Source organism: Bubalus kerabau, chromosome 20 (assembly GCF_029407905.1).
Source record: "Bubalus kerabau isolate K-KA32 ecotype Philippines breed swamp buffalo chromosome 20, PCC_UOA_SB_1v2, whole genome shotgun sequence".
Taxonomy (NCBI): Eukaryota; Metazoa; Chordata; class Mammalia; order Artiodactyla; family Bovidae; genus Bubalus; species Bubalus kerabau.
This window is the reverse complement of record NC_073643.1, coordinates 24,828,000-24,854,921: the sequence shown is the minus strand read 5'-3', so window position 1 is coordinate 24,854,921 and position 26,922 is coordinate 24,828,000. Positions and strand designations below refer to the sequence as shown.

Here is a 26,922-nt window from a genome sequence, read left to right as displayed (position 1 = left end):
CCTTATGATTATACAATGGAAGTGACAAATAGATTCAGGGGATTAGATCTGATAGACAGAGTGCCTGAAGAACTATCGACAGAGGTTCCTGACATTGTACAGGATGTGGTGATCAAAACCATTCCCAAGAAAAAAGAAATGCAAAAAGGCAAAGTGGTTGAAGAGGCCTTACAGATAGCTGAGAAAAGAAGAGAAGCAAAAAGCAAAGGAGAAAAGGAAAGATCCATCCATCTGAATGCAGAGTTCCAAAGAATAGCAAGGAGAGATAAAGCCTTTCTAAGTGATCAATGCAAAGAAATAGAGGAAAACAAGAGAATGAGAAAGACTAGAGATCAAGATTGCTGGGAGAAATATCAAGCTCAAATATGCAAATGATAACACACTATTGGCAGAAAGCAAAGAGGAACTAAAGAGTCTCTTGGTGAGAGTGAATGAGGGGAGTGAAAAAGCTGGCTTAAAACTCAGCCTTCCAAAAACAATGATTACAGCATCCAGTCCCATCCCTTCATGGGAAATAAATGGGGGGAAAGTGGAAACAGAGACGTTTTATTTTCCTGGGCTCCAAAATCTCTGCAGACAGTGACTGCAGCCATGAAATTTAAAGACGCTTACTCCTTGGAAGGAAAGCTATGACAAACCTAGACAGCATATTAAAAAGCAGAGACATCACTTTGCCAACAAAGGTCCTTATAGTCAAAGCTATGGTTTTTCCAGTAGTCATGTACAGATGTGAGAGTTGGACCATACAGAAGGCTGAGGGTCAAAGAATTGATGATTTTGAATTGTGTGCTGGGGAAGACTCTTGAGAATCCCTTGAATATCAGGGATATCAAACCAGTCAATCCTAAAGGAAGTCAGCCCTGAATATTCATTGGAAGGACTGGTACTGAAGCTGAAGCTCCAATATTTTGGCCACCTGTTGTGAAGAGCTGACTCATTGGAAAAGGCCCTAATACTGGGAAAGATTGAAGGCAGGAGAAGAAGGGAGCAACAGGATTAGATGGTTGGATTGCATCACCAACTCAATGGACATGAGTTTGAGCAAACTCTGGGAGATAGTGAAGGACAGGGAAACCTGGTCTGCTGCAGTTTATGGGGTCATGAAGAGTTGGATACAACTAAGAGACTGAACAACAGCATAGTGTTAGATATTGTTCTTATTTCATTCTTTTATATGTCACTGTCCAGCTTTTCCAGCACCTCTTATTGAAGTCTTTCTTGTCTCTATTGCATATCCTTTCCTCCTTTGTCATATGTGAATTGCCCATAGATGGGTGGGTTTATCTGTAGGCTTTCTATCCCGTACCATTGGTCTATATTTCTGGTTTTATGGTAGTACCATACTTTCTTGATTACTGTGGCTTTGTAGTATATTTTGAAGTTGGGAGCCTGATTCCTCCAGCTCTGTTTTTCTTTCTCAAGATTGCACTGGCTGTTTAGGATTCACATGTTCTCCTGAAGAGCTTCTCTGGTCCTTTAGTCTACAATAAGGAATGTTAACATCTTTAATTTGTTGGGGGTTTTATTTCTGTAAAAGAGCACAAAGATACTGTTATTTGTATCCCTTGACTTGGAACCAGGACCCTGTCCGAGGCTACACTACTGTGTCTTGCCTGCTCCTCACTTTCCTCTGCATCCCCTCCCTTACCTGACTGACGACTGTTTGAAAGGTTTCTGTGTCCAGGAGCCCCACAGGGTCCAGCTCTGTTTCACTTATTGTGCAACTAGATAGATCATAGTTTTTCTTTATCAGCCTGTAATATGATAAGTAACACTGATTGTTTTTTAAATGTTGAATCCACCTTGCATTACTGAATAAACCCAACATTATCCAACTTGGATTCAATTTGCTAATACTACATTAGAGATACTTGCTTTCGTGTTCATATGGATATTAATCTGTAAATTATTTTTTGGTAGTATCTATTTGAAGTTTGTTATCAGTGTATGCTGGCCTCAGATGAAAGGAAGACCTTTCCCTCTATTTGCTGAGCAAAAACTGTGCATTTGGTGTCATTTCTTTCTTAAGTGGTTGATAAATTTGACCACTGAAACCATCTGTGTCTGGAATTATCTTTGTAAGAAGTTTGTTGAACTAAACTCCATTTCTTTAATAGCAAAGGGCTATTCAGATGTTAAAGTGTCATCCAAGGTCAATTTTGGTAAGTTGTATTTTTCAAAGGATTTGTCTATTTCATCTACAATATCAAATTGTTTGCCACACCAATTAGGGTATAGAATTGTAACGTGAATCAAGTGCCAACCAGGGAGCAGGCAAGAATAACAAGTAAACAGTTACTGAGCCCTTCCCCTTTACTAGGGGATAACATGACATTTAAGCCTGGCAATTCCCTGGGATAGGTTCTATTGATAGTCTCATTTTACAAAGGAAGTCGGTGTCACTTGTCCAGGGTCACACAGGTATGCAGTACAGATGGGTGTCTAACAACCCCAGGGCCAGAGAAAGCTGCTGCTGCTGCTGCTGCTGCTGCTGCTGCTGCTGCTGCTGCTAAGTCGCTTCAGTCGTGTCCGACTCTCTGCGACCCCATGGACTGCAGCCTACCAGGCTTCTCCGTCCGTGGGATTCTCCAGGCAAGAACACTGGAGTGGGCTGCCATTTCCTCTCCAAGAGAAAGGTGCGGTGAGGTATAATGAAAATAAATGTACAGCCACTGGTCCCCAGGGTCCCCCCAGGAGCAAAGCCTGGCTGTGCAGGACTGGGAAGAACTGAGGAACCTTGCTGAAGGTAGGGTACGCTGCCCGCTGCGAAGTTGGAGAGACCGGGAGAGCCTGGTAAAGTACCGCCCACTCCCTTCCGTGACTTCCCATTTGCGGTCAACCGGCGCGCGTTGGTGACGTCACGGCGCCTGCTGCCCGGAAGTGCACGCGACGGCGACGGAGCCCTGGGGACGGTGAGAAGGCGTGCGGGGGACGTGCGGGTTCGCGCTGCTGGGGGGCGAGCGGCAGCGATGGCAGGACCCTGGGACTGTCCCACGGGCTTGGTCTTGGGGAAGGCGGGTGCCGGGGCAGTGAGAGGCCTCTTCCGCCCTCGGGAATAGAGCCCACTGTCGAGGTCGTGGGACCGCGTTTCTGCTACATCTCAATGACTGCGGGCTGATTCATCGGGCTTCCCCTGGGCGCTTTCCCTTCCTTGCGGCCGGGCCTTTGGCCTCCCTTTTAGGTCCAGCACCTGCTGTGGGGGACAGGCCACGCAGTTTCCGGGCCTGGGTTCCCACTGGGTTTTCTGTGTTGAAGCGTGGAAGGAAGTGCAGTGTTTTTCCTCCCCAGTTCTTTGGATAAGGAGAACTCGCCCCCTGGCGGGAAACGCCGCTCTTTGAAACCTGCTTTTCCAAGAAAAGGAATGGTTCTTCTCCGGGGTTTCTGTCGGTTTCTGTTTGCGATCTGTTGCTGCCTCCCAGAGGCCCACCCTACATGAAAAACGGAGCGTGATGATGATGGACGACAGATGGCAGAGTGTGAATGGGTGGGATTCAGGAGACTTGATGGGATAGGCGGATGATGAATGAGGAAGAAGCGGGCAGCAAGGACAGATGATAGGAAAACATCTTGTTTTCCAGTGAGTAGGACATATCCCGGGGTCATGAGTCTCAGTTGTGCGTGAGCAAGTATGCTGATGTACACACGACTGTGAATTGTTCTGGAGAAGAGCAAGTGTCCCTGCAAGTGTTTGAGTTACATTTTCTGGAACCACTGTTCGTGACAGCCTTGTACCCCTCAGGCTTTAACTGAGACCGGTCTCCCAGGAGAGCATCCCGACAGTAGAATGCGGTATTAACATAGTAGCAAGTGCTTCAGGAGGGCAAAACCGGGTAACTGCAGGGGTAGACCCAGTTGTAATTCTCCCTCACGTTGTCAGTTTTTTCCGTTTTTCACGTGATCAGGAGATGACTGTGTCTCTGTTGATAAAAATCACTGCGCATCCCCTCATTGTCCTGCGCTTGTAAATTTCATCGTGGTGTGTGCATGCTTGTCTTGTAGATGCGAGGTGGTGACTTTCTCCCCAGATGCTGAGGTGCCTGGATCCCTGGCGCAGGCAGTTACTGAGCTGCAGCAGGAGTAGACTGTGCCTTCTGAAGCACTCTATGTTTACAATGAAGTTGCAGTCTCCAGAATTCCAGTCACTTTTCACAGAAGGATTGAAGAGTCTGACAGGTGAGAAGTCAGATGCCTCTTCTTGCTTTGGAAGCTTGTATAAATGGAGAGGCAGACAGGTAATGTTTTTAAGCCAACATTCATAGTTTTTTTTGTGAATGTTGAGCTAGTGAAAGCAGGGTTTACTATGAATAATCCAAAACTATAGCCAAGTCATGAGAAGAGCAAATAATGATTGCAGTAAAAAGCATGGCTTTTTTGTGTTACCCCCACGTACTTTATATGCATCACAGAATTAGGCCTACTGACTTAAGGATTAGATACTTTTTCTCTTGTTGTATTGTTGAGGAAGCACAGGCTTAGGAATGTGAAATTCCTTGGCACCATTTTTATAACTAATAACCGAAGAGCTTGGATTTGAACTTTTGCAGTCTGATTTGAGAACCCAGCTTGTCACCACTAAGCTATATTTCTGGCCCAGGTATCAGTGCTTTCCGAGAGAACCAGAGGCAGAAGTAAGTGGGAGTCATCTACATTTGTGCATATACAACTCTTATCTGGAAGGGACACAGGAAATGGCTTTAGCTAAGTGCCTGGTCACAGGCGCTTTGTGTTGCTTGCCGCAGTTCTCAACTCGGTATCAACTATCGCTGTTACAGTACACACAGTTGCACTGCAGAATTTATGGTCTCCTAGTCATGTCTTTATAAATACAATGGGTTGTTCAGTGGCTCAGTCATGTCCAACTCTCTGGGACCCTATGAACTGCAGTACGCCAGACTTCCCTGTCCTTCACTATCTCCTGGAGTCTGGCCAGACTGGTGTCCGTTGAGTTAGTGATGCCATCCAACCATCTCATCCTCTGTTGTCCCCTTCTTCTGCCCACAATCTTTCCGAGCATCAGGGTCTTTTCCAGTGAGTCAACTCTTCACATCAGGTGGCCAAACTATTGGAGCTTCAGTTTCAGCATCAGTGCTTCCAGTGAATATTCAGGGTTGATCTCCTTCAGTGTTGGCTGGTTTCATCTCGTTGTTGTCTCAGGGACTCAAGAGTCTTCTCCAGCATCACAGTTCAAAAGCATCAATTCTTAGGGACTCTGCCTTCTTCATAGTTGAACTCTCACATCTGTACATGACTACTGGAAAAACCATAGCTTTAACTAGATGGACCTTTGTCATCAAAGCGATGTCTCTGCTTTTTAATACACTGTTTAGGTTTGTCGTAGCTTTTCTTCCAGGGAGCAGGCGTCTTAATTTCATGGCTAGAGTCACCGTCAGTGATTTGGGAAGTGTATTAAGGTGTATATATGTAGAAACATGACCTTACATGTTGGTTTGTCCTTTAGATTCACCTGAGGAGCTTTTATAGCTTAAGAATGCTAGGGTCCCACTCCTGCCCTACTGACTGGAATCTCTGAGGAGTATGGGCATTTGTAAATTTCTATAAAAACTGCTCCATTAATTCTGATGCCCAGAAGGTGAAGGAACGTGGATTTAAAGTGACTGGCCTTTTAGTAGCTGATTTTTTGTTTTAATCCTCATTTGGCTGCGCCAGCCTCAGTTGGGCATGTGGGATCTTCACTGCAGCACACAGGCTCCCTAGGTTTGGCGCACGGGCTCAGGAGTTCTGGGGCACGGGCTTAGTTGCTCTGTGACATGTGGGATCTTAGTTTTTCAACCAGGGATTGTACCCTTGTATGCTGCATTGCAAAGTGGATTCTCAATCACTTGACCATGGAGGGTGTCCCTGTATTAGCTTATTGACAAAGCTACTTTCCTGTTCTTGAAATAAGGTGACTTTTAGGTATATGTTAGAAGTAAATGGTCCATAACTCTACTTGAGTTTTATAGTTTTATAGACTATAGTTTCATATGGTCTTGAAGTAGGGGGCCTAAAGTAGATACTTCACTCTGAATTTTAATTAGAGTGAAAAAGAGAAATGGGTGAAATTAATTTTAATAACTTTTTAGTACATCTCATTTAATTCAGGACATCTAAGATACCATCATTTTAAAGTCATATTTGTGTACAAATTATGAGTATCTCATTTAATTCAGTACATCTAAAATACCGTCATTTTAAAGTCATATTTGTGTACAAATTATGAGTATCTCATTTAATTCAGTACATCTAAAATACCGTCATTTTAAAGTCATATTTGGGTACAAATTACAAGTGACATATTTCCCACTCTCGCTTATAAATCTTTGAAATCTGGCGTTTAGTATAGACCATCTTAATTCAGACTCGCCACATTTCAAGTGCTCAGGAACCACATGTGGCTACTGTGTGTACAGCTCATATCTGTAGGTTCTGACTTACAGTTGAAGTTGAGTTTGTTCTTTCTTCATATGTCTCTCCCAGCTCCCACTTTTACTGTCTCCATTGTAAGAGGTTTCCTGGAAGATAGCCGCCAAATGACTGGATGTAGAAAATGCATTTATTTTGGCTGTGCTGGGTCTTCATTGCTGTGCCTTTTTTTCCCCCTCGAGTTGCGGCGAGTGGGGGCTTCTCCTTGCAGTTGCTTCTTCTGTTGCAGGGCATGGGCTGTGTGGCACGAAGCCTTCAGTACTTGTGGTGTGTGAGCGCAGTAGTTGTTCCTGGGCTCCAGAGCACAGGCTCTGTAGTTGTGGCACATGGGCTTAGTCACTCCACAGCATGTGGGGTCTTCCCGGACCAGGGATTGCACCCACGTCTCCTGCACTGGCAGGTGGAGTCTTTACTACTCAGCCGTCAAGGAAGCCCCTTCTGTGTTTCTCTTTTGGAAACAAGACCATGGATATAGATTACTGTAGGTCCTTGAACAGTTTTTACCAGTTGCATTTGGCTTCCTAACCCTGACTTCAAGGGCCGAATGTGCTTTACCTTGAGAGGTGAAGTCCTAGCAAGTGAGAAAGCAAAGAGTGCGGTAGAGAGAGGTGGGATTTGGCCCGTGGCCTTGGCCCTGAAAGACCAACCCAGGTTTTCTCGGTTATAGTGGAAGTGGCAAGGATGTAATCTTTTAGTGCAATATCCAGCAGTTTAGAAAATCACATAGTTACTTCTATATGATCTCTGCTAGTTTCTAAAGACTTGAATGTCTTGCTAAAATACAGTGTTCTGTGTGAAAACCATGCACAAAAGCAACAAAGGAAAAAAAAAGATGGCTGTTGTATGGTGCTGCTCTGCAGCTTAATACTATACCAGTTGTTGAATCATGATAGCTGTTTTGCCAAATGTAAAATTAGTTTCCAGTGTGCAAGAATTTGGGAGGTTTAGGATAGTGTATGATGCTCATATAGAATTTTATGTCAGTTTATTTCATGTAATTTGTTTTCCTTTTGCTTAAGGTAGCCATATAATCCTGTTGTTTAGTTGCTAGGTCCTGTCTGACTCTTTTTGACCCCATGGACTATATATAGCCCATCAGGCTTCTCTGTCCATGGGATTTTCCAGCCCAAAATGCTAAAGTGGGTTGCCACTTCCTCCTCCAAGGGATCTTCCTGACCCAGGGATTGAACCCACGTCTCCTGCTTTGGCAGGCCAATTCTTTACCACTGCGCCCCCTGGGAAACCCCTCCTTCATTCTATACATGAGGCTAAAGTTCCAAATGTAATAATTTTTGTGTAAGTTAAATGGTTATTGTTGTTGTACAGTCGCTCAGTCCTGTCTGACTCTTTGCAACCCCATGGACTGCAGCACACCAGGCTTCCCTGTCCTTCCCCATCTCCCGGAGTTTGCTCTAGTTAATGTTCATCAAGTCGGTGATCCCATCCAGCCGTTTCATCCTCCGTTGCTGCCGCCTCCTCCTGCCCTCAGTCTTGCCCGGGTTCAGGGTCTTCAGTGAGTTGGATCTTGGCATCAGGTGGCCAAAGTATTGGAGCTTCAGCTTCAGCATCAGTCCTTCCAGTGAATGTCTCCTTGCTATCCAAGGGCTCTCAGGAGTTTTGTCCAGCACCAGAGTTCGTGTGACCTGTTCATGGGTCATAAAATCAATTTAGTGGTCATGACCAGTGTTAAAAAATAGAGGAAAAAGAAGATAAAGAATAGAACAGGTTGGATTGTATGGTATATATAGTAAGGGTGAGTGCTGTTTCATGAAACTGTTGTTTACCTTACCTGTCTGAGTCTCATGAAAACTGTGCACTAACAGATGATTTTAGTGTTTTATTTTAAGGAACCGTGGACCTCATATTAAGGAATCACCAGGACTTGACTGGAAACGTGGGGCTGGAGGAGTATGAGCAGTCCCTCTGGGAGGGACTCCTGGAAGTGGTTTCCGTGTGCAAGAGCTTTTAGTCAAGTGGGGAGGTAGAGGGAGCAACCTTGGTTGTTTTTCAACACATGATTCTGGGGAGTCTGCAGAGGTGTGGAGCTGGGAGGTTTGGGAAGGACAGGTAGAGGGGGAGGATGGCGGAGCACAGAGCTTGGCACGGGCTGGAGGGTGACGTCTTGAGTTGTGTTGCGGTGCTGGAGCTCTGATGCACCCTCCTGCCAAGGACCAGTAAGAACACCCTTCAGCAAGTCCAGGCAGAGTGGGGCTTGCTGACCGAGGAGAACCTCGAGGCCTCTGAGAAAAACCATTGTAGAAATGACTTTTTGTAGGATTTGGGCTTGTATCACATGATTTGGGGGCTTTGCTGTGGATTCGGGTGTCAGGAAGCAGGGGTTAGTCTGATGGTCTTAATAATCCTTACCTTGAAGGTGGGAACACAGCTTGACGATTAAACTGGTACCTAAGGCACAGTCGCGTGTGTTACCTGTGAGAGGGTGCTGTCCGGCAGTGTGCGCGTCTCGTCTTTATTCACACATGATTACTAGGTATCTTGATGCATGCTGGTCACAGAGAGGCCTTGTCTCGTGTGGATGTTCTCTGACGCGATAATGTTCACGGGAGGCTACCCAGGCCTTGTGTGCGAGTCCAGCACGTAGCAGCAGCTCGGCTTGGGTTGGCAGTCAGGCCGGGCCCTGGTTCATCCTCACGGGATTCCATGTGGGTCCCTCAGTCACGTGGGTGGTTACGGTGGACTCAGACTTGTCCTCCGCCTGCAGAGGAGTCAGCTCTGGGTCTCCTGGACTCAGTCCTCATGGTAGTTGGTGTGTGTGGCTTCTCTGGAGCAGAGCTATGAGCTGGTTTTATACGTGGCTTATTTCTGGAAGGACGCTCAGCTGCCCTGTTCGCCATAGGTGGTGTGATAGGTAACATTTGGTGGCTCCTGCGTCACATGCTGTTGCTTCAAGAGAAAACACACCGAGGATGTGCAGGAACACTTCACCTTTCTAGAGTATTCCCTGTACTTTTTGGTAGTAATTCAGATTTACATTGATAACCTTGAGGCATTTAGATATTCTGAATTAACCCAAGGAAAATTCTGCCAGTTCCCTGCTTCTCATGATTGTTGAAGGCGTTCTGCTGCAGGCAGGTCCCTTCATTGCTGTGGGCTTTGTTTTCATAGTTTGTATTTTTTTTTTAAATGTACTTATTTTTAATTGGAGGATAATTGCTTTACAATGTTGTATTGGTTTCTCCCATACCACAGTGTGAATCAGCCAAGAGTATACCACGGCTCCCACCTCCCACCCCTACCCACCTCTGCTCTCCCAGTTTTATATAAAAAGACCGAGTTCAGTTATCTCTGCTGTGCCAAATAGATGGAAGAACTTGTGCTTCTGTGATGCTTGACAGAAACCCACCGAAATAAAAAACATTCCTTTTTGTCTCAGAATTATTTGTCAAGGAAAATCATGAGTTGCGAATCGCGGGAGGAGCCGTGAGGGATCTGCTGAGTGGGGTGAAGCCACAGGATGTGGACTTTGCCACCACGGCCACCCCAGCTCAGATGAAGGAGCTGTTCCAGTCGGTCGGCATCCGCATGATCAACAACAAAGGAGAAAAGCACGGGACCATCACTGCCAGGGTGAGTGAGGAGTCTGACAGGAGCGGCGTTGCCTGTTTTGAAAACTTAAAAAAATTTATAGATGATTTCTAGTGTTTAAAAACCTAGTAGCAAAGAAGTCTCATTAAAAAAAGAAGTCTCCTCTGCCTCCTGTGACATCCTGCGCCCTCCTTTGTTGCCCCCCCTTTCAGCTAATATTCATAGTCAGTACCTTTTCCCTCCACGTTTCTAAAACAGACCTTTCTGATGCTTCAGTGTTTGATTTTTGTTTTAAATTTCCAGTCTTCAGATGTTGTTTATTGACTTCCTGCAAGGCGACCTGGCCGCCTCAGGGCATTTCTGCCGTAATTTCTGGCCGAATGTTAACCTCCCCCCCCCCCGCCCTGTTGCTTGCAGCTAGATGGCGTGGTGCGCTGTGACTCCATTCCTTGTGCTTCATGCTTGGGGGCCCTGCAGTTGGTAGTGTGTCTCTGATGCGGCTCTGGGGCGCTGCTCGCTCCCGCTGGGCCCCGCTGTGCACGTCCTCTGGGCCCTTCTGGAGCTGGCTCACCTGCTGCTGTCTGCCTCCTCCCACCCGGGCCCACCCTGGGAGGCCCATGCGTCAGACCCAGGAGTGAACTTGCCCCTTTCTTTATTAGACCTCCTGGTTCCTGATCCCATGTGCTTTCTGTCTTGGTTTATGCCCTCATGTTAGTAGCCTGAGAGAGCTTGGCATGAGTGAAAACGCTGTTATTTTGCCTCCATTCACGCTGATCAGATAGTTTGGTTGGCTGTGGAATTCAAGGCTGGGAATCACTCTCAGGCAGAAATGTAAAGGCTTTGTTCTCTGTCTCCCAGAGTTGCCACTGAGAAGCCTGAGCTTGTTCAGATTTCTCCCGTGTTCGAGAACCGATTCTCCCCTCCCCATTTTGGAAGCCTTTCTGATCACTTTATCTCTGGTGTTTTTAATTTGGAGAGGACGTGCCTTGGCTTGGATTGGGCACTGCCTTGGCGTCAGGCGCTGAGTGGGCCTTCTCGTGTTCATTCCTCTCCTGACTCCATCCCCTTTGGCAGATGTCTTCTGTGGAAACCTCTGTGAATGCTGGATGTTGGGCCACAGGGACTGATCCTCTAGTTTTGTCTTTTGTCTCTTATATTTTCATTTAATTTCTGTGAAACTGCCTTACCTTGATCATCCAGTTTTTCTGTTAGCAACTTTTGCTGTCTTTTTTATATTTTCAAGAGGTCTTTTCTAGAATATTTTTGAAAGCGTCCTGTTCTTGTTTCAGATGCAGTATCATCTGATATTCCCTGAGAGTATCAATTCTAGCTGCTCTGTTGTTCAGTCGCTGTGTTGTGTCCGACTCTGCCACTCCATGAACTGCATCACGCCAGACTTCCCTGTCCTTCCCCGTCTCGTGGAGTTCGCCCAGGTTCAGGTCCATTGCATCAGTGATGCCATCCAGCCATCTCATCTTCTGCTCTCCCCTTTTCCTTCTTCCTTCTATCTTTCCCAGCATCGGAGTCTTTTCTAGTGAGTCAGCTGTTCACATCAGGTGGCCAAAGTATTAGAGCTTCAGCATCAGTCCTTCTGATGAGTATTCAGGGTTGATTTCCTTTAGGGTTGACCTCCTTGCTGTCCAAGGAACTCTCAACAGTCTTCTCCAGCACCACACTTCAGAAGCATCAGTTCTTCCTCACTTTGCCTTCTGCATGGTCTAGCTTTCGCAACCGCACGTGACTACTGGGAAGCCCGTAGCCTTGACTGTAGGACCTTTGTCACCAAAGGACTGTGTTTGCTTTTTAACACGCTGTCTAGGTTTGTCACAGCTTTCTTGACAAGAAGCAGCCATCTTCTAATTTCATGGCTGCAGTCACCATCTGCAGTGATTTTAGAACCCAAGAAGAAGAAATCTGTCACTACCTGCACCTTTTCCCCTCTGTTTGCCATGAAGTAATGGGGCCGGATGCTATGATGGTAGTTTTTTAAATATTTGGTTTTAACAGGCTTTTTCACTCTCCTTCTTCACTCTCAAAAAGAGGTTGTTTAGTTCATCTTTGCTTTTGCCGTTAGAGTGGTATAATTCACGTATCTGAGATGGTTGATATTTCTCCTGGCAGTCTTGATTCCAGCTTGTACTTCATCCAGCCCAGCATTTCTCATGATGTGCTCTGTGTATAAGTTAAATCAACAAGGGGACAATAAGCAGCCTTGTCATATTCCTTTCTCAATCCTGAACCAGTTTGTTGTTGCATACAAGGTTCTAACTGTTACTTCTTGACCTGCATACAGATTTCTGAGGGGGCAGGTAAGGTGGTCTGGTAATCCCATCCCTCTAAGAGTTTTCCGCAGTTTGTTACAATCCACACAGTCAAAGGCTTTAGCGTAGTCAGTGAAACAGAGGTAGATGTTTTTCTGAAATTCCCTTGCTTTCTTTATGATCCAACAAATGTTGACAATTTGAACTCTGGTTCCTCTGCCTTTTCTAAACCCAGCTTGAACATCTGGAAGTTCTCGGTTCGTGTACTTTGTAGCCTAACTTGGAGGATTTTGAGCATAACATCACTAGCATGGGAGATGAGTACAGTTGTCCAGTGGTTTGAACATTCTTTAGTACTGTCCTTGGGACTTGGGATGCTGCTGCTGCTGCTAAGTCGCTTCAGTCGTGTCCGACTCTGTGCGACCCCATAGACTGCAGCCCACCAGGCTCCCCCGTCCCTGGGATTCTCCAGGCAAGAACACTGGAGTGGGGTGCCATTGCCTTCTCCAACGCATGAAAGTGAAGTCGCTCAGTCGTGTCGACTCTTCGCGACCCCATGGACTGCAGCCTACCAGGCTCCTCCGTCCGTGGGAGTTTCCAGGCAAGAGTACTGGAGTGGGGTGCCATCGCCTTCTCCGGGGAATTGGGATGAGAATTGACCTTTTCCAGTTCTGTGACCACTACGGGGTTTTCCAAATTTGCTGGCATATAGAGTGAAGCACTTCGGCAGCATCGTCTTTTAGGATTTTAAATAGCTCTGCTGGAACTCCATCGCCCCCACTCGCTTTATTGAGAGCAGTGCTTCCTAAGGCCCCCTGACTTCACGCTCCAGAATGCGGGGTCTGGGTGACTGACCACACACACCATCACAGTAATCCGGTTCATTAAGATCTTTTTTGTACAGTTCTGTGTATTCTTTCCATCTCTTCTTGATCTCTTCTTCTGTTAGCTTCTGTCCTTTTTAAGAGCCATCTTTGGATGAAGTGTGCCTTTGACATTTCCAGTTTTCTTGACGAGGTCTCTAGTCTTGCCCGTTCAGTGGCTTTCCTGTGCTTCTGCTCATTGTCCATGGAAGAAGCCCTCGTCTCTCTGTGCTGTTCTCTGGCGCTCTGGTTTCGTTGGCTGTACCTCTCCCTCTCCCTTGCTTTCCACTTCTCTTCTCTCTCCAGCTATTTGTAGAGTCTCCTCAGACAACCACTTTGCCTTCTTGCTTTTCCTTTTCTTTGGGAAGGTTTTGTTCGCTGCCTCCTGTACAGCATTATGAACCTCTGTCCATAGTTCTTCAAGCATTCTGTTTACTAGCTCTGATCCCTTCAAACTATTTGTCACCTCAACTGTATATTCATAGGGGATTTAAGTTGTACCTGGCTGGCCTAGTGGTTTTCCCTGCTTTCTTTACTTTAAGCCTGAATTTTGCTATGAGAAGCTGATGATCTGAGCTAGAGTCAGCTCCAGGTCTTGTTTTAGCTGACTGTATGTAGTGTCTCCATCTTCAGCTACAAAGAATGTAATCAGTCTGATTTTGGTATTGAGCATATGGTAATGTCCATGTGTAAAGTTGTCTCTTGTGTTGTTGAAAAAGGGTGTTTACTATGACCAGTGCATTCTCTTGGCAGAATTCAGTTAGCTTTTGCCCTGCTTCATTTTGTACTCCAAGGCCAGACTTGCCTGTTACTCCAGGTTTCTCTTCACTTCCTACTTTTGCATTCCAGTCCCCAGTGATGAATAGGACATCTTCTTTTTGGTGTTAGTTCTAGGAGGTCTTGTAGGTCTTCATAGAATTGATCAGCTTCAGAACTTTTCCAGCATTACTGGTTGGGGCATAGACTTGGATTACTGTGATGTTGAATGGTTTGCCTTGGAAACCAACCGAGATCATTCTGTCGTTTTTGAGGTTGCACCCAAGTACTGCATTTCAGACTCTTGCTGACTGAGGGCTCCTCCATTTTTTCTGCTGGCTTCTTGCCCACAGTAGTAGATATAATGGTCATCTGAATTAAATTCACCCACTGCAGTCCAGTCTATTTTAGTTCACTGATTTCTAAAATGTCAGTGTTTACTCTTGCTATATCCTGCTTGACCACATCCAATTTACCTTGATTCATGGACCTGACATTCCAGGTTCCTATGCAGTACTGTTCTTTATAGCGTGGGATTTTACTTTCATCACCAGACACATCCACAGCTGAGCATTCTTCCCGCTTTGGCCCAGTCGCCTCATTCTTTCTGGAGCTGTTAATAGTCGTCCTCTGCTCTTCCCCAGTGGCATGTTGGAAATCTTCTGACCTGGCGGATTCATCTCTCGTTGCCTTTTCATCCAGTTCATGGGGTCCTCATGGCAGGTATACTGGAGCGGTTTGCCATCCCCTCCTCCGGTGGATCACGTTTTGTCAGAACTCTCCACGGTGACCCATCTGCCTTGGGTAGCTCTGCACAGTTTGGCTCATAGCGTCATTGAGTTCTCCAGGCCCCTTCGCCACAACAAGGCTGTGATCCGTGAAGGGGCTAGGTACTTGGATGAGGTCTTTATTTCCTTTGAGCTTGTTCTGTCTTTGCTGTTGGCGTTTGTTCAGTGTGGAAGCTTTTCAGTGTCTCTTTGTTGGAGTAATGGAGTGCATGCAGAATGCCCTGGGCAGTTCATGGTAGTTTTGTGTGGAAGCAGCAGCCTTGTTAGTGACGGGACCCTGCTGTCAGTATCGGGAGGGCTTTTCATCCGGGGACACCAGAGAAATCCTCTAGCATAACCCAGGTTGGAGTAAGGCTGCTGATTAACATTTTGAAAACTGACTGCAGAAAGGGATCGAGGTCATGTTGGGTTTTCTTCACAACCTTATTTTCATTTGCATTGCCCATGATTTTGTATATGGTGCCTCAAATTGTGATTATTTGGGGTCATCCTTTCTAGTCAATCTCTAGTTCTCTGCTTGGGCAAGGGAGGCACTCTGGGGGTCTCTCTGTTTTCTGTAGATTTCAACTGTCTTAATATTTACACCGTTTTCCTTGAGTTAACTTGTGCCTCGAATTCCTAATTCTGGAACTCCCCAGTGAGAACCAGTTTGTAGAAAACAATACATGAGATTGAGAGGAATTCCAGAACAGACTGTGTGTGTTAGTCGCTCAGTCATGTCCGACCCTTTGCAACCCATGGACTGTAGCCTTCCAGGCTCCTCTGTTCGTGGGATTTTCCAGGCAAGATTACTGGAGTGGGTTGCCAGTTCCTTCTCCAGGGGATCTTTCCAACCTAGGGACTGAACCCACGTCTCCTGTGTCTCCTGCATTGCAGGCAGATTCTTCACCCACTGAGTCATCAGTGAAGCCAGAACCGACTTTCCTGATCATTAATGGCTTTCAGTTCCTAATGAAAAGATCCTGAACCCCTGCTTGGCATGTGAAACCTTTTGCTGTCTGCCCCTCAATGTGGATGCCCTGTGTATGTTGTGAACTTGCTCTTGCATATACCCGTCTTCCTCTCCACTGTGCCTTTGCTCATCTTGAACTGTTCTTCTTCAGCATCTGCACGTCCAGAGCTCACTCACTTTTTCAGGCTAAGCTCACACATCACTGTAACGGCGCTACTCTGCTTTTCCCAGCAGGGGGTAACCTCTCTTCCCAGGATGCACTGGGCACTTTATTTTAACGTAATTGAAGATAACCAGCAAAGGAGCTGCAGGATGTGTTGCCTATATTTCTTCCTCTGTCGGGCCTTTGCTCAGTGGTTTATATTCTATAAATTGATATTCAGCTCTTTGAAAATTGGAGCTATTAAAAAAATATTTAAAAGAGTAGCCTGGTTTTGTATTGAAGAACCAGAATATTTTAAGGGATCTTACTTTCTGCCACATAATTTGTCAGGCTTGCCATTTTTTCTATGCAAACTTATCTTTTTAAATTAAGAGGGGTTTATTATTTCTTAAAAATGTTGTTTGGATGTATCTTTGAATACTGTGGGTGTCATTGTATTTCAAGGTATGTGTACTGCTGCTGCTAAGTCACTTCAGTCGTGTCCGACTCTGTGCGACCCCATAGACGGCAGCCCACCAGGCTCCCCCGTCCCTGGGATTCTCCAGGCAGGAACACTGGAGTGGGTTGCCATTTCCTTCTCCAATGCTTGAAAGTGAAAAGTCAAAGTGAAGTCGCTCAGTCATATCCGACTCTTAGCGACTCCATGGACTGCAGCCAACCAGGCTCCTCCACCCATGGGATTTTCCAGGCAAGAGTACTGGAGTGGGGTGCCATTGCCTTCTCCGATATGTGTACTAGTTGACTTAAAAAGGAAAGAAGATATACACTTGTCAGGACTTACTTTTTTTTTTTTCAATCCATCCAGTGATACTGAAAACTAATTTTTGAAAAACATATTTACTTCCAGCTTCATGAAGAAAATTTTGAAATTACTACACTGAGGATTGATGTAGCCACTGACGGAAGACACGCCGAGGTTGAATTCACAACCGACTGGCAGAAGGATGCTGAGCGCAGAGATCTCACCATAAACTCCATGTTTTTAGGTAATGCCTGGGGGCGTGTTCTAACTCCTTCAGTCCGAATGCTTCCTTTTCACGTGAAACGTGTCTTCTGGCAGTGTTCTCCCGCTGGAGGGCTTGTGTCCGTTTCTGTGAAGAGACAGGCTGTGGTTAAAGCTGACTGTGGAGCCGAGATCCCTGGGTTCCGCTGCCTCGGTTGCTCTCGCTGTAACGCGAGGCCGTCGATAGCAGCTTCCTTTGCAGGGCTGTCCTGAGGGTTAGAGGAGTCGGTCGTGGCGAGTCCCTGGTGTGTGTGCACGTTCAGTCAGGGGTTCCTTATGAATCGCATCAAAAGATGTTAGGTTTCAGGTGAGGACTGTGCACACGCGTGCACGTTGCCCCTTTTTCGCGTCTTGGGCGCACACACCCCACCCTCCGTCTCTGCTGGTGCCTGTGGCGGACATGGTCAGTGATGTCACCCCCTCTGTTGCTCTGTGTGCCCAGCACTGCCTCACAGTCCTCCGTGGCACCACGGCTTACGGACCGTCTCTACTCAGCCCTGGCGTGTGAGAGGAAGCCTGTTGATCATCTCAGCATAACATCTTGCTCATGAAAGAAAGCAGTGAGGATCGTAATGGGAGTCAGTGTGAATTAGGTTAGTGTTTTGGTGTGCAGTTGAAGCATTGTTTTTTGTCCTTTAAATTTTAGGCAAGTTCTTCAGGGTTAAGTCTTTGGATTAGAAAAGATGGGCATCCACTCTTACCTGTGGCACAGTAATAGTGAAAGGATGAAGCAGTGGTACCCACTTTGCGGGATGAAGAAGGGGCTGTAGACCCAAGTACGCTCACTTTGCTAATTACATTAATGCCCAGTAACATTTCTAGCGTGCCTCCCTGGCTTGAGGTGCATCAGTGCTCACTTGATGTACTTCAGCTCATTTAATGCTCAGGAAAACTCCATAAAGTAGGTATTAAACTCATTCAACAGATGTGGAAACAGACTCAGAGATGTTAAGTAATTGAGCCCAAGTCACGGAGAGCTTTGATTGGAGCCTGGGTTTCCAGAGCCTGGGTGATTTATGACCAAAGGGAGCCTAGTTGGAGGCATGTTTTCTCTCCATTATGGGGTCGAACTCCAGGTGTTAATTTCTCCTTATATCATTTTTACTTAGCGTTAAACTGCTCCAACTAGTTCAGTGTATGAAAACTTTATAACTAATGTCTCATAACCAGATATAACTAAAAGAGAAACTAATATTTTTTTTCAAGATACTGTTTTATAAAAATAAAAGCTCTTATCAGTGCTACTGTTTGCTGACATTTGCTGAGCCCTTATAAAATGTGACAGTCGTCGTTCTCAGCCCATCACAGAAATTTAATCTTCCCACCAACCCTGTGAGGCAGATCTTGGTGTGTAACTAAGGAAAATTTGCTCAAAGTCCTGCAGCCAGTAAACTGCTGAATTAGGATTCCAACTTGGAGAAGGCAATGGCACCCCACTCCAGTACTCCTGCCTGGAAAATCCCATGGACGGAGGAGCCTGGTAGGCTCCAATCCATGGGGTCGCTGAGGGTCGGACACGACTGAGCGACTTCACTTTCACTTTTCACTTTCATGCATTGGAGAAGGCATGGCAACCCACTCCAGTGTTCTTGCCTGGAGAATCCCAGGGATGGGGGAGCCTCGTGGGCTGCCGTCTATGGGGTCACATAGAGTTGGACACGACTGAGTGACTTAGCAGCAGCAGCAGGATTCCAACTTAACAGTTTATTGACCAGAGACATATTAATACATCTTTCGTTACCTGAATGTTATTGACTAGAGTGTTGCAATATGTATAGCTAGCGTCTGCAAAAGTTTCCTGGTCAATAATGTATTAAGCAGCCTGGTTTCAGAGGTTAGGTCCTTAACCACTGCATTATGCTCAGCACCTCAACTTTATTTCTAACTTCTACTCATCATTTTTTCAAAGGATATTCAGAGCAAAACAAAATACACACAAATACTACTCAGTAATCTTTACCTTCAGCCCATTTTCCCATCCAGACTTTTTTCAAATCTTATCAGACAAAGCATTCCTAGTTCTGGGGATGATGGTCACTTTGTTTCTCAAACTCTTATTTTCCCTTTTGTAACACTGTTTTTTTCCTGCAAATTTTGATCTTCCCTTTACTGAAAAAGATCTGGTTTCCACAGTCCCCAGGGAGTTGTCTGTTCAGTAAAAGGAGTAACAGAAGATGGGTGTACCACATGTACGTTGTAATCATATTGTCTAATTGTTTTTGTTTGTTGTCATTTCCTGTTGTATCTTTCTGAATCTGGAGCCCTATAAATTGGCTCTAAGTGTCAAAATGCCACGAAGAGTTTGGCAGGAGTTAAGCCTGAGCTTAGAGTGTGGCTGCATTTGCCATAATCATGACGAGTGGTTACTTTCTTCCTTTCCCGCCTTCCTGTGATGCCACGTGCTGAGGTCTGTCTCAGGCCCACGGAGCTCCCCATTTGGGTGGTTGTTGGCATCTGTGTCTTTGCTCCAAGTGTTTCTGTTTTTCCATCTTAGTTCCCAGAGCGACCACCTGTCTCAGTTTGCCTGGACTAAGCTATCCCCGAGACAGGAGATTTTCAGTTTTTAAATCAGGGAAGTCCTGGGATAGCTGGGAGGACTTGGTCACTTCACACATACCTGAGGTTTTATGTGCCTTATATTAAAATCGTTAAGTTTTTTATTTTGTTTTGTTCAACATGAGAGGATATTGTGCTAGAAATATATGTATAACATATTGAACAGATGTTAGGTTCACATGGTTCAAAATTCACCAAGTTCAGAAGGCTGCACGGAGAAGTGTCCCGGTCAGATTTCAGATTTCACCGTCCCCTGGCTAACGTGTAATTGGACTTAGGTCCTTGCTGAGCTGATGGAGGTCTGAAAAATGATTATCTCATAAATGTCCACTTCTTACAACTAAAGTTGAAAATCTTCATTTTTAAAGCTTTTTATATGTCATATATATTTTAGTTCACTTTTTTTCCTCTTTAAAAAATTTTTATTAGAGTATAGTTGACCTACAGTGTGGTGAGTTTCTACTGTGCAGCAGAGTGAATCAGCTGTACCGTTTTTGAATGTCCTTCCCATTTAGGTCACCACAGAGCACGGAGTACCGTTCCCCAAGCTGTATACAGTATGTCACTAGTTTTCTGTTTTGCAGTGTCCAGTAGTGTATGTATTTGAATCTCAGTCGCCTAGTGCATCCCACCCCTTCCTTCCCCTGTTGTCCGTGTTTTGTTCTCTACCTCTGGGTCTCTCTCTGCCTTGCAGATAAGATCATCTATATCATTTTTAGATTCCACATACGTGTTAATATACAGGATGATAGTCTCCAGGTCCATCTCTGTCAATGGCCCGGTTTTGTTGTTATGGCCGAGTAACACCCATTGCACGCATGTATCACATCACCTGTGTCCGCTCCTCTGTCGACGGGCATTTAGGTTGCTTCTGTGTCCCGACTGTTAGGAGTGGCGCCGGAACACGGCTGTGTGTGTCCTTCTGCACTATGACTTTTCCCGGGTATTTGCAGGAGTGAGAGTGCTGGGCATACGTGGGAGTTCTGTATTTAGTTGTTAAGGAACCTCCATACTGTTCTCCACAGTGACTGTACCAATTTAACATTTCCCTTAACTTTTCTGTATATGGTCTTTCTTATTTAGGAGGTTTTTGTAGATAATAGAAAGCCATTTGTCTCTGTGATACTAACTTTAAATGTTTTCCCCAGTATGTTACCTTATGCAATTTCATATTGTGTCATTTTCATGCTATCCAGGAATGAATATCTAGTATTTCATGTAGTTGGATTTACTAATAATTTCTTTGAAGGCTTTGGTGTTGTGTTTTCATTTCTTTTGGTAATCATATTTTGAAAGGTCTTCCCTACGTTAGGATTATAAATTTTTTCCCTATGGTTTATTACAGTTTTTACATTTTTCTAGATAGTTTTAACTATCATTTCTTCTTTCCAGGTTATTTTGGGTGTTCTTGTTTATTTTCCATTATTAACTTGAAAATTGCTTGTTTTATTGTTTTTGCCCATTTCATACTGGCATACATCTTGTTTATTTAGTGTGTTGTCTTTTTATTGCTATTGTAAATGCAGCCTTTTATTCCATTGTATGTTCCATTTGGTACTGGATACAGATGAATGTTACTCATATCAGTACTTCACTCTCTATCTCTTTCCCTAATTTTTTACTGTTTGTGATACTTTTTTGTAGATTTTAAGTTTTCCAGTTTTTTGTTTAATTTTTTAAATTGAGGTAATGCAATACACAGCCTTACATTAGATTCAGTATACAATGTTTGATGTTTGTATATATCAAGAAATGATCACCACAGAAAGTCTAGTAATATCTGACAGCATATGTACTTACAGAATTTTATTCCCCTTGTGATGAGAACTTTTAAAATCTGTCTCATCAACTTCCGAATGTGTAATACAGTATTGTTAACTGTAATGGCCAGTCTCGGGGTTGCAGAGTCAGACACAACTGAGCGCGCGCGCGCGCGCGCGCACACACACACACACACACACACACACACACACACACACACACACGTTAACTAGTTGCCATGGTGTACTTGACCTCCTCAGGACCTATTCTATAGCTGGGAGTTTGTACCTTTTGACTCTGTTCACTCATTGTACCCACCCTAGCCTCTGACAACCACCAATTGGTTCTCTATCAGCTTGTTGTTTTTAAGATTCTATATAAGAATGAAATCATATAATTTATCTTCCTCTGGCTGGCTTCTTTTACTTGCACAATGTCGTCAAGATCTATCCATGTTGTTGCAAATGGCAAGATTTCATTCTTTTTTTTAATGGCTGAATGATTATTATGTATGAGCCAGTGTTTTCCAATTCTTATTTGCTAATAGTGATTTTTCTTCCCTCTGTTAATGACTAGGTTTTGATGGTACTTTATTTGACTACTTTAATGGTTATGAAGATTTAAAAAATAAGAAAGTTAGATTTGTTGGACAAGCTAAACAGAGGATACAAGAAGATTATCTTCGAATTTTAAGGTATTTCAGGTAAGGACTTTTTATAAATTATAATAATACAGTTTTGAATATTATTTTTACCAAAGTGCAGTTCTCTCTCGTCATGGGAAATGCACAGCAGCCTAGTGCACAGTGGCGCCACCTCACATCTCTGTCTCCAAGAGACAGGATACTGTGACTTTGAGACACCTCATCTTTGCATTCTCTAGATCATTTATTCAGTCCTTTCTGTGGTGATCTTTAATGCAGTTTTAAGTCTTTTATTTTCTGCACCAGTCGTTCATCACACGGGTATTTGAGTGCTTTTTACTGTCCTAGGTGCTTTGAATCTGGAGTAACGAGTGGCAGTGTGCCTGCACGTGGCTTACAGTTCTAGGTGGTCATGGGAAATGTGTTAGATGAATCTGGAAGGTGTGTAATGCACCTGGATGGTTTCGTGGGTAGCAGTCTTCAATGCTGAACTATAACACTCAAACTATTGTAACTGGCTAATTTGTATCTATTAATAGTTAATTTTTTACAGCTTGGGATCATGCTCAGAATATTCTTTGACAGACTTTACATTTTGTCAATAGCTGCTATTCCTTTAGACTTCAGTGTTTGCAAACAGTCTCTCTTTACAAATCACAGGACATAGACTAAGGTACAGTCATTTAATTAGATCACTATAGCAATACATTATTACCAAATTCAGACTGAAATTGAAGAAAGTAGGGAAAACCACTAGACCATTCAGGTATGACCTAAATCAAATCCCTTATGATTATACAGTGGAAGTGAGAAATAGATTTAAGGGCCTAGATCTGATAGATAAGAGTGCCTGATGAGCTATGGAATGAGGTTCGTGACATTGTACAGGAGACAGGGATCAAGACCATTCCCATGGAAAACAAATGCAAAAACAGCAAAATGGCTGTCTGGGAAGGCCTTACAAATAGCTGTGAAAAGAAGAGAAGCGAAAAGCAAAGGAGAAAAGGAAAGATACAAACATCTGAATGCAGAGTTCCAAAGAATAGCAAGAAGAGATAAGAAAGCCTTCCTCAGCGATCAATGCAAAGAAATAGGGGAAAACAACAGAATGGGAAAGACTAGAGATCTCTTCAAGAAAATTAGAGATACCAAGGGAACATTTCATGCAAAGATGGGCTTGATAAAGGACAGAAATGGTATGGACCTAACAGAAGCAGAAGATATTAAGAAGAGGTGGCAAGAATACACAGAAGAACTGTTCAAAAAAGATCTTCATGACCAAGATAATCACGATGGTGTGATCACTCACCTAGAGCCAGACATCCTGGAATGTGAAGTCAAGTGGGCCTTAGAAAGCATCATTAGGAACAAAGCCAGTGGAGGTGATGGAATTCCAGTTGAGTTATTTCAAATCCTGAAGGATGATGCTATGAAAGTGCTGCACTTAATATGCCAGCAAAGTTGCAAAACTCAGCAGTGGCCACAGGACTGGAAAAGGTCAGTTTTCATTCCAATCCCAAAGAAAGGCAATGCCAAAGAATGCTCAGACTACTGCACAATTGCACTCATCTCACATGCTAGTAAAGTAATGCTCAAAATTCTCCAAGCCAGGCTTCAGCAATATGTGAACTGTGAACTTCCTGATGTTCAAGCTGGTTTTAGAAAAGGCAGAGGAACCAGAGATCAAATTGCCAACATCTGCTGGATCATGGAAAAAGCAAGAGAGTTCCAGAAAAACATCTATTTCTGCTTTACTGACTATGCCAAAGCCTTTGACTGTGTGGATCACAACGAACTGTGGAAAATTCTGAAAGAGATGGGAATACCAGACCACCTGACCTGCCTCTTGAGAAATGTGTATGCAGGTCAGGAAGCAACAGTTAGAACTGGACATGGAACAACAGACTGGTTCCAAATAGGAAAAGGAGTATGTCAAGGCTGTATACTGTCACCCTGCTTATTTAACTTATATGCAGAGTACACCATGAGAAACGCTGGACTGGAAGAAACACAAGCTGGAATCAGGATTGCCGGGAGAAATATCAATAACCTCAGATATGCAGATGACACCACCCTTATGCCAGAAAGTGAAAAGGAACTCAAAAGCCTCTTGATGAAAGTGAAAGAGGAGAGTGAAAAAGTTGGCTTAAAGCTCAACATTCAGAAAACGAAGATCATGGCATCCAGTCCCATCACTTCCTGGGAAATAGATGGGGAAACAGTGGAAACAGTGTCAGACTTTGTTTTTGGGCTCCAAAATCACTGCAGATGGTGACTGCAGCCATGAAATTAAAAGACGCTTACTCCTTGGAAGGAAAGTTATGACCAACCTAGATAACATATTGAAAAGCAGAGACATTACTTGGCCAACAAAGGTTTGTCTAGTCAAGGCTATGTTTTTTCCTGTGGTCATGTATGGATGTGAGAGTTGGACTGTGAAGAAGGCTGAGTCCCGAAGAATTGATGCTTTTGAACTGTGGTGTTGGAGAAGACTCTTGAGAGTCCCTTGGACTGCAAGGAGATCCAACCAGTCCATTCTGAAGGAGATCAGCCCTGGGATTTCTTTGGAGGGAATGATGCTGAAGGTGAAACTCCAGTACTTTGGCTACCTCATGCAGAGTTGACTCATTGGAAAAGACTCTGATGCTGGGAGGGATTGGGGGCAGGAGGCGAAGGGGATGACAGAGGATGAGATGGCTGGATGGCATCACTGACTCGATGGACGTGAGTCTGGGTGAACTCCGGGAGTTGGTGATGGACAGGGAGGCCTGGCGTGCTGCGATTCATGGGGTCGCAAAGAGTTGGACACGACTGAGCGACTGAACTGAGCAATGCATTGTGAAGAAATGAGTGGTAAAAGCAGATATACTTTAATGCTTCCAAGAGTCCATGAAATACACTCCCATATCTGCCATGAGATGTGTTTCATGTGAAACTCTTAATTGAAAGCATTGATGTGTAGACAGGCAACCTTTGAGGAAGCAAGACTATTCCATGACGATATCTTGGACCTGTTTTAGAGCCTGCCCAAGACTGCTCTGGTTTATGCGTCCACTGTCAGTACCAATCAATAGACCTTCATTAAAGCCACCCAAACTTACACTTTTTGGAGCTCGGGTTTTCTGAGCTGAGAAAAAAAGAGAAGGTAGATGAGCAGATGATTTCTAAGGTCCCTCCTAGACCTCACTAGTAGCATCAGGAAAATGAAGACTGCGGTTTTCTGGTGAAATGCCAGCATAAAGGCAGTGCTTCTGGACATGTTTACTTTGTAGGTTTTACGGGAAAATTGTTGACACACCTGGTGACCATGATCCTGAGACTTTGGAAGCAATTGCAGAAAATGCAAAAGGCTTGGCAGGAGTATCAGGAGAGCGGATCTGGGTGGAACTGAAAAAAATACTTACTGGTAACCACGTGAACCATCTGATTCATCTCATCTATGAACTCGATGTGGCTCCTTACATAGGTGAGTCCAACTTGTAAAACGTTTGCATTTTTGGCAATGAAACATATCTCGTTTAAAATTTCGTAAGGAAAAAAAGTTAATTTAGTTAATTCCAAAAGGAAAAATGGAGTACTTTAAAATATAGTAGGCTCTGAGCCAGGAGTGGCCAGGAGGAGGAGTTTTTCCAGGCAGGGGACAGCACAAGGGCAGCATGTGAGGGCGGACAAAGGGGCCTCTGGAGTCGGTCCATCGTGGCTTTGAGTGCAGCTTCACCACTATCAGCTTTGTAACTTGGGTTATTTCCTGTCTGCAAATAATAGCAGCTGTCTAATGGAAGAGCTGAGAGCTTCAGGGAGTTAACACATGCAGAGCATGGAGAAGGCGGGCCTTACACAGACAGTTCAGTAGGTGTCAGAATAACATTCAGAGCCCCAGTGCTGGTTTGAGATGTGGGAGGGGACAGCAGTGGTGGGCAGTGGTTCACCTGTAAGACCAGCAGTGCATCCTGGTACCAGGACATTTCTGAATATGAGAACACAGTGTGCTTAAGATGGGAGCTTTTAAAATGTATCTAAAAATGGGTGGAAAATGCTTTTGTCCCTACAGGCTTACCTGCTAATGCAAGTTTAGAAGAATTTAACAAAGTCAGTAAAAATGTGGAAGGTTTCTCACCAAAGCCAATGACTCTCTTGACCTCACTGTTCAAAGTACAGGATGATGTCACGAAATTGGATCTGAGGTTGAAGATTTCAAAAGAAGAGAAGAATCTTGGTTTATTTATTGTTAAAAATAGGAAAGATTTAATTAAGGCAGTAGATAGTTCAGAACCACTGAAACCCTATCAAGACTTCATCATAGACGTAAGTATTTTCACAGCTTGGTCAGAGTATAGATCATCTCCACTAACTGCAACCAATTCATTAATACTAGGACCCACAGTGTATTACGTGAATTTCCTTTATTTTAAATGAAAATTTGCACATTGCATTTATTTAAATGTCAGCATAAGATCATTGCAAGTGTGGTGATGTTTGGTTTTGGCCCTCAGTCTAGAGAAGCTGATGCGACTGCTCGTGTGTGTGAGCTTCTCAAGTACCAAGGCGAGCATGGTCTTCTGAAGCAGATGCAGCAGTGGTCCATTCCCCCGTTTCCTGTAAGTGGCCATGACATCAGGAAAGTGGGCATTTCTTCCGGAAAAGAAATTGGGGTGCTCTTACAGCAGTTGCGAGAACAGTGGAAGAAAAGTGGTTACCAACTGGAAAAAGATGAACTACTGAGTTACATAAAGAAGACCTAAAGTTGATGAGAGCTGACTACTAAAAAGCAGAACATTTTTGGTAAGACTAGTTTTCTTTCCCCTCCCTCTTAGTGAGATTTAAGCGACTTGAATATATAGCAGAATGTATTTCAGGCACTAAAGTCAAGTCTACGTCCTCTTAATCTGATTTGTTGTCACTGAAGCTTGTAATTCTCTTGGAATAGTTCCTACTGAGGAAAGCAGAGTTGGCGCCTCTCAATCTGTCTAGGCTTTTTAAGGAGGATTTTTGGTTGGTTTTGTTGCATGTGGCAGTGCTGAGATTGTTCCTAAGAAGTGCCAAGTGTCTTGAAAAACATGTTTCTTTGTATTTGCAATTGAACTAACTGGGTTAATTTTGTACAACAATTGTCTATGGTGTCAGTTTTTTTCTGAATTCCAGAATAAACTTGTGTTTGAATACAGCTGACAAATCTGCATAAAATATAACATATACAATTGAACACT

General features: G+C 44.3%; 2 protein-coding genes across 4 annotated transcripts in view; one reads left to right on the top strand and one right to left on the bottom strand.

The window, feature by feature from the left end:
- The window catches only part of IL5RA (interleukin 5 receptor subunit alpha), a 63,700-nt gene extending 60,097 nt beyond the window's left edge, over window positions 1–3,603 (bottom strand). Inside the window, exons 1-3 of the mRNA XM_055558590.1 lie at window positions 3,191–3,603; window positions 2,742–3,065; window positions 1,649–1,754 (exon numbers count right to left, since the gene is read on the bottom strand). Of these exons, the coding sequence (XP_055414565.1) occupies window positions 1,649–1,754; window positions 2,742–3,065; window positions 3,191–3,603 (843 nt within the window). The remainder of the gene's footprint in view (window positions 1–1,648; window positions 1,755–2,741; window positions 3,066–3,190) is intronic.
- TRNT1 (tRNA nucleotidyl transferase 1) overlaps window positions 1–26,879 on the top strand; it is a 95,949-nt gene extending 69,070 nt beyond the window's left edge. For 2 of the 3 annotated variants that reach the window (XM_055557504.1, XM_055557501.1), the window contains exons 2-8: window positions 4,000–4,173; window positions 9,818–10,011; window positions 16,600–16,738; window positions 21,649–21,775; window positions 24,988–25,181; window positions 25,767–26,020; window positions 26,209–26,879. In XM_055557504.1, the coding sequence (XP_055413479.1) occupies window positions 4,026–4,173; window positions 9,818–10,011; window positions 16,600–16,738; window positions 21,649–21,775; window positions 24,988–25,181; window positions 25,767–26,020; window positions 26,209–26,457 (1,305 nt within the window). In that variant the 5' untranslated portion in view covers window positions 4,000–4,025 and the 3' untranslated portion in view covers window positions 26,458–26,879. Of the gene's footprint in view, window positions 1–2,783; window positions 2,913–3,999; window positions 4,174–9,817; window positions 10,012–16,599; window positions 16,739–21,648; window positions 21,776–24,987; window positions 25,182–25,766; window positions 26,021–26,208 lie in introns of those variants that run through there. The other variant, XM_055557502.1, reaches the window with a different exon arrangement.
- Window positions 26,880–26,922: the final 43 nt, after the last annotated feature.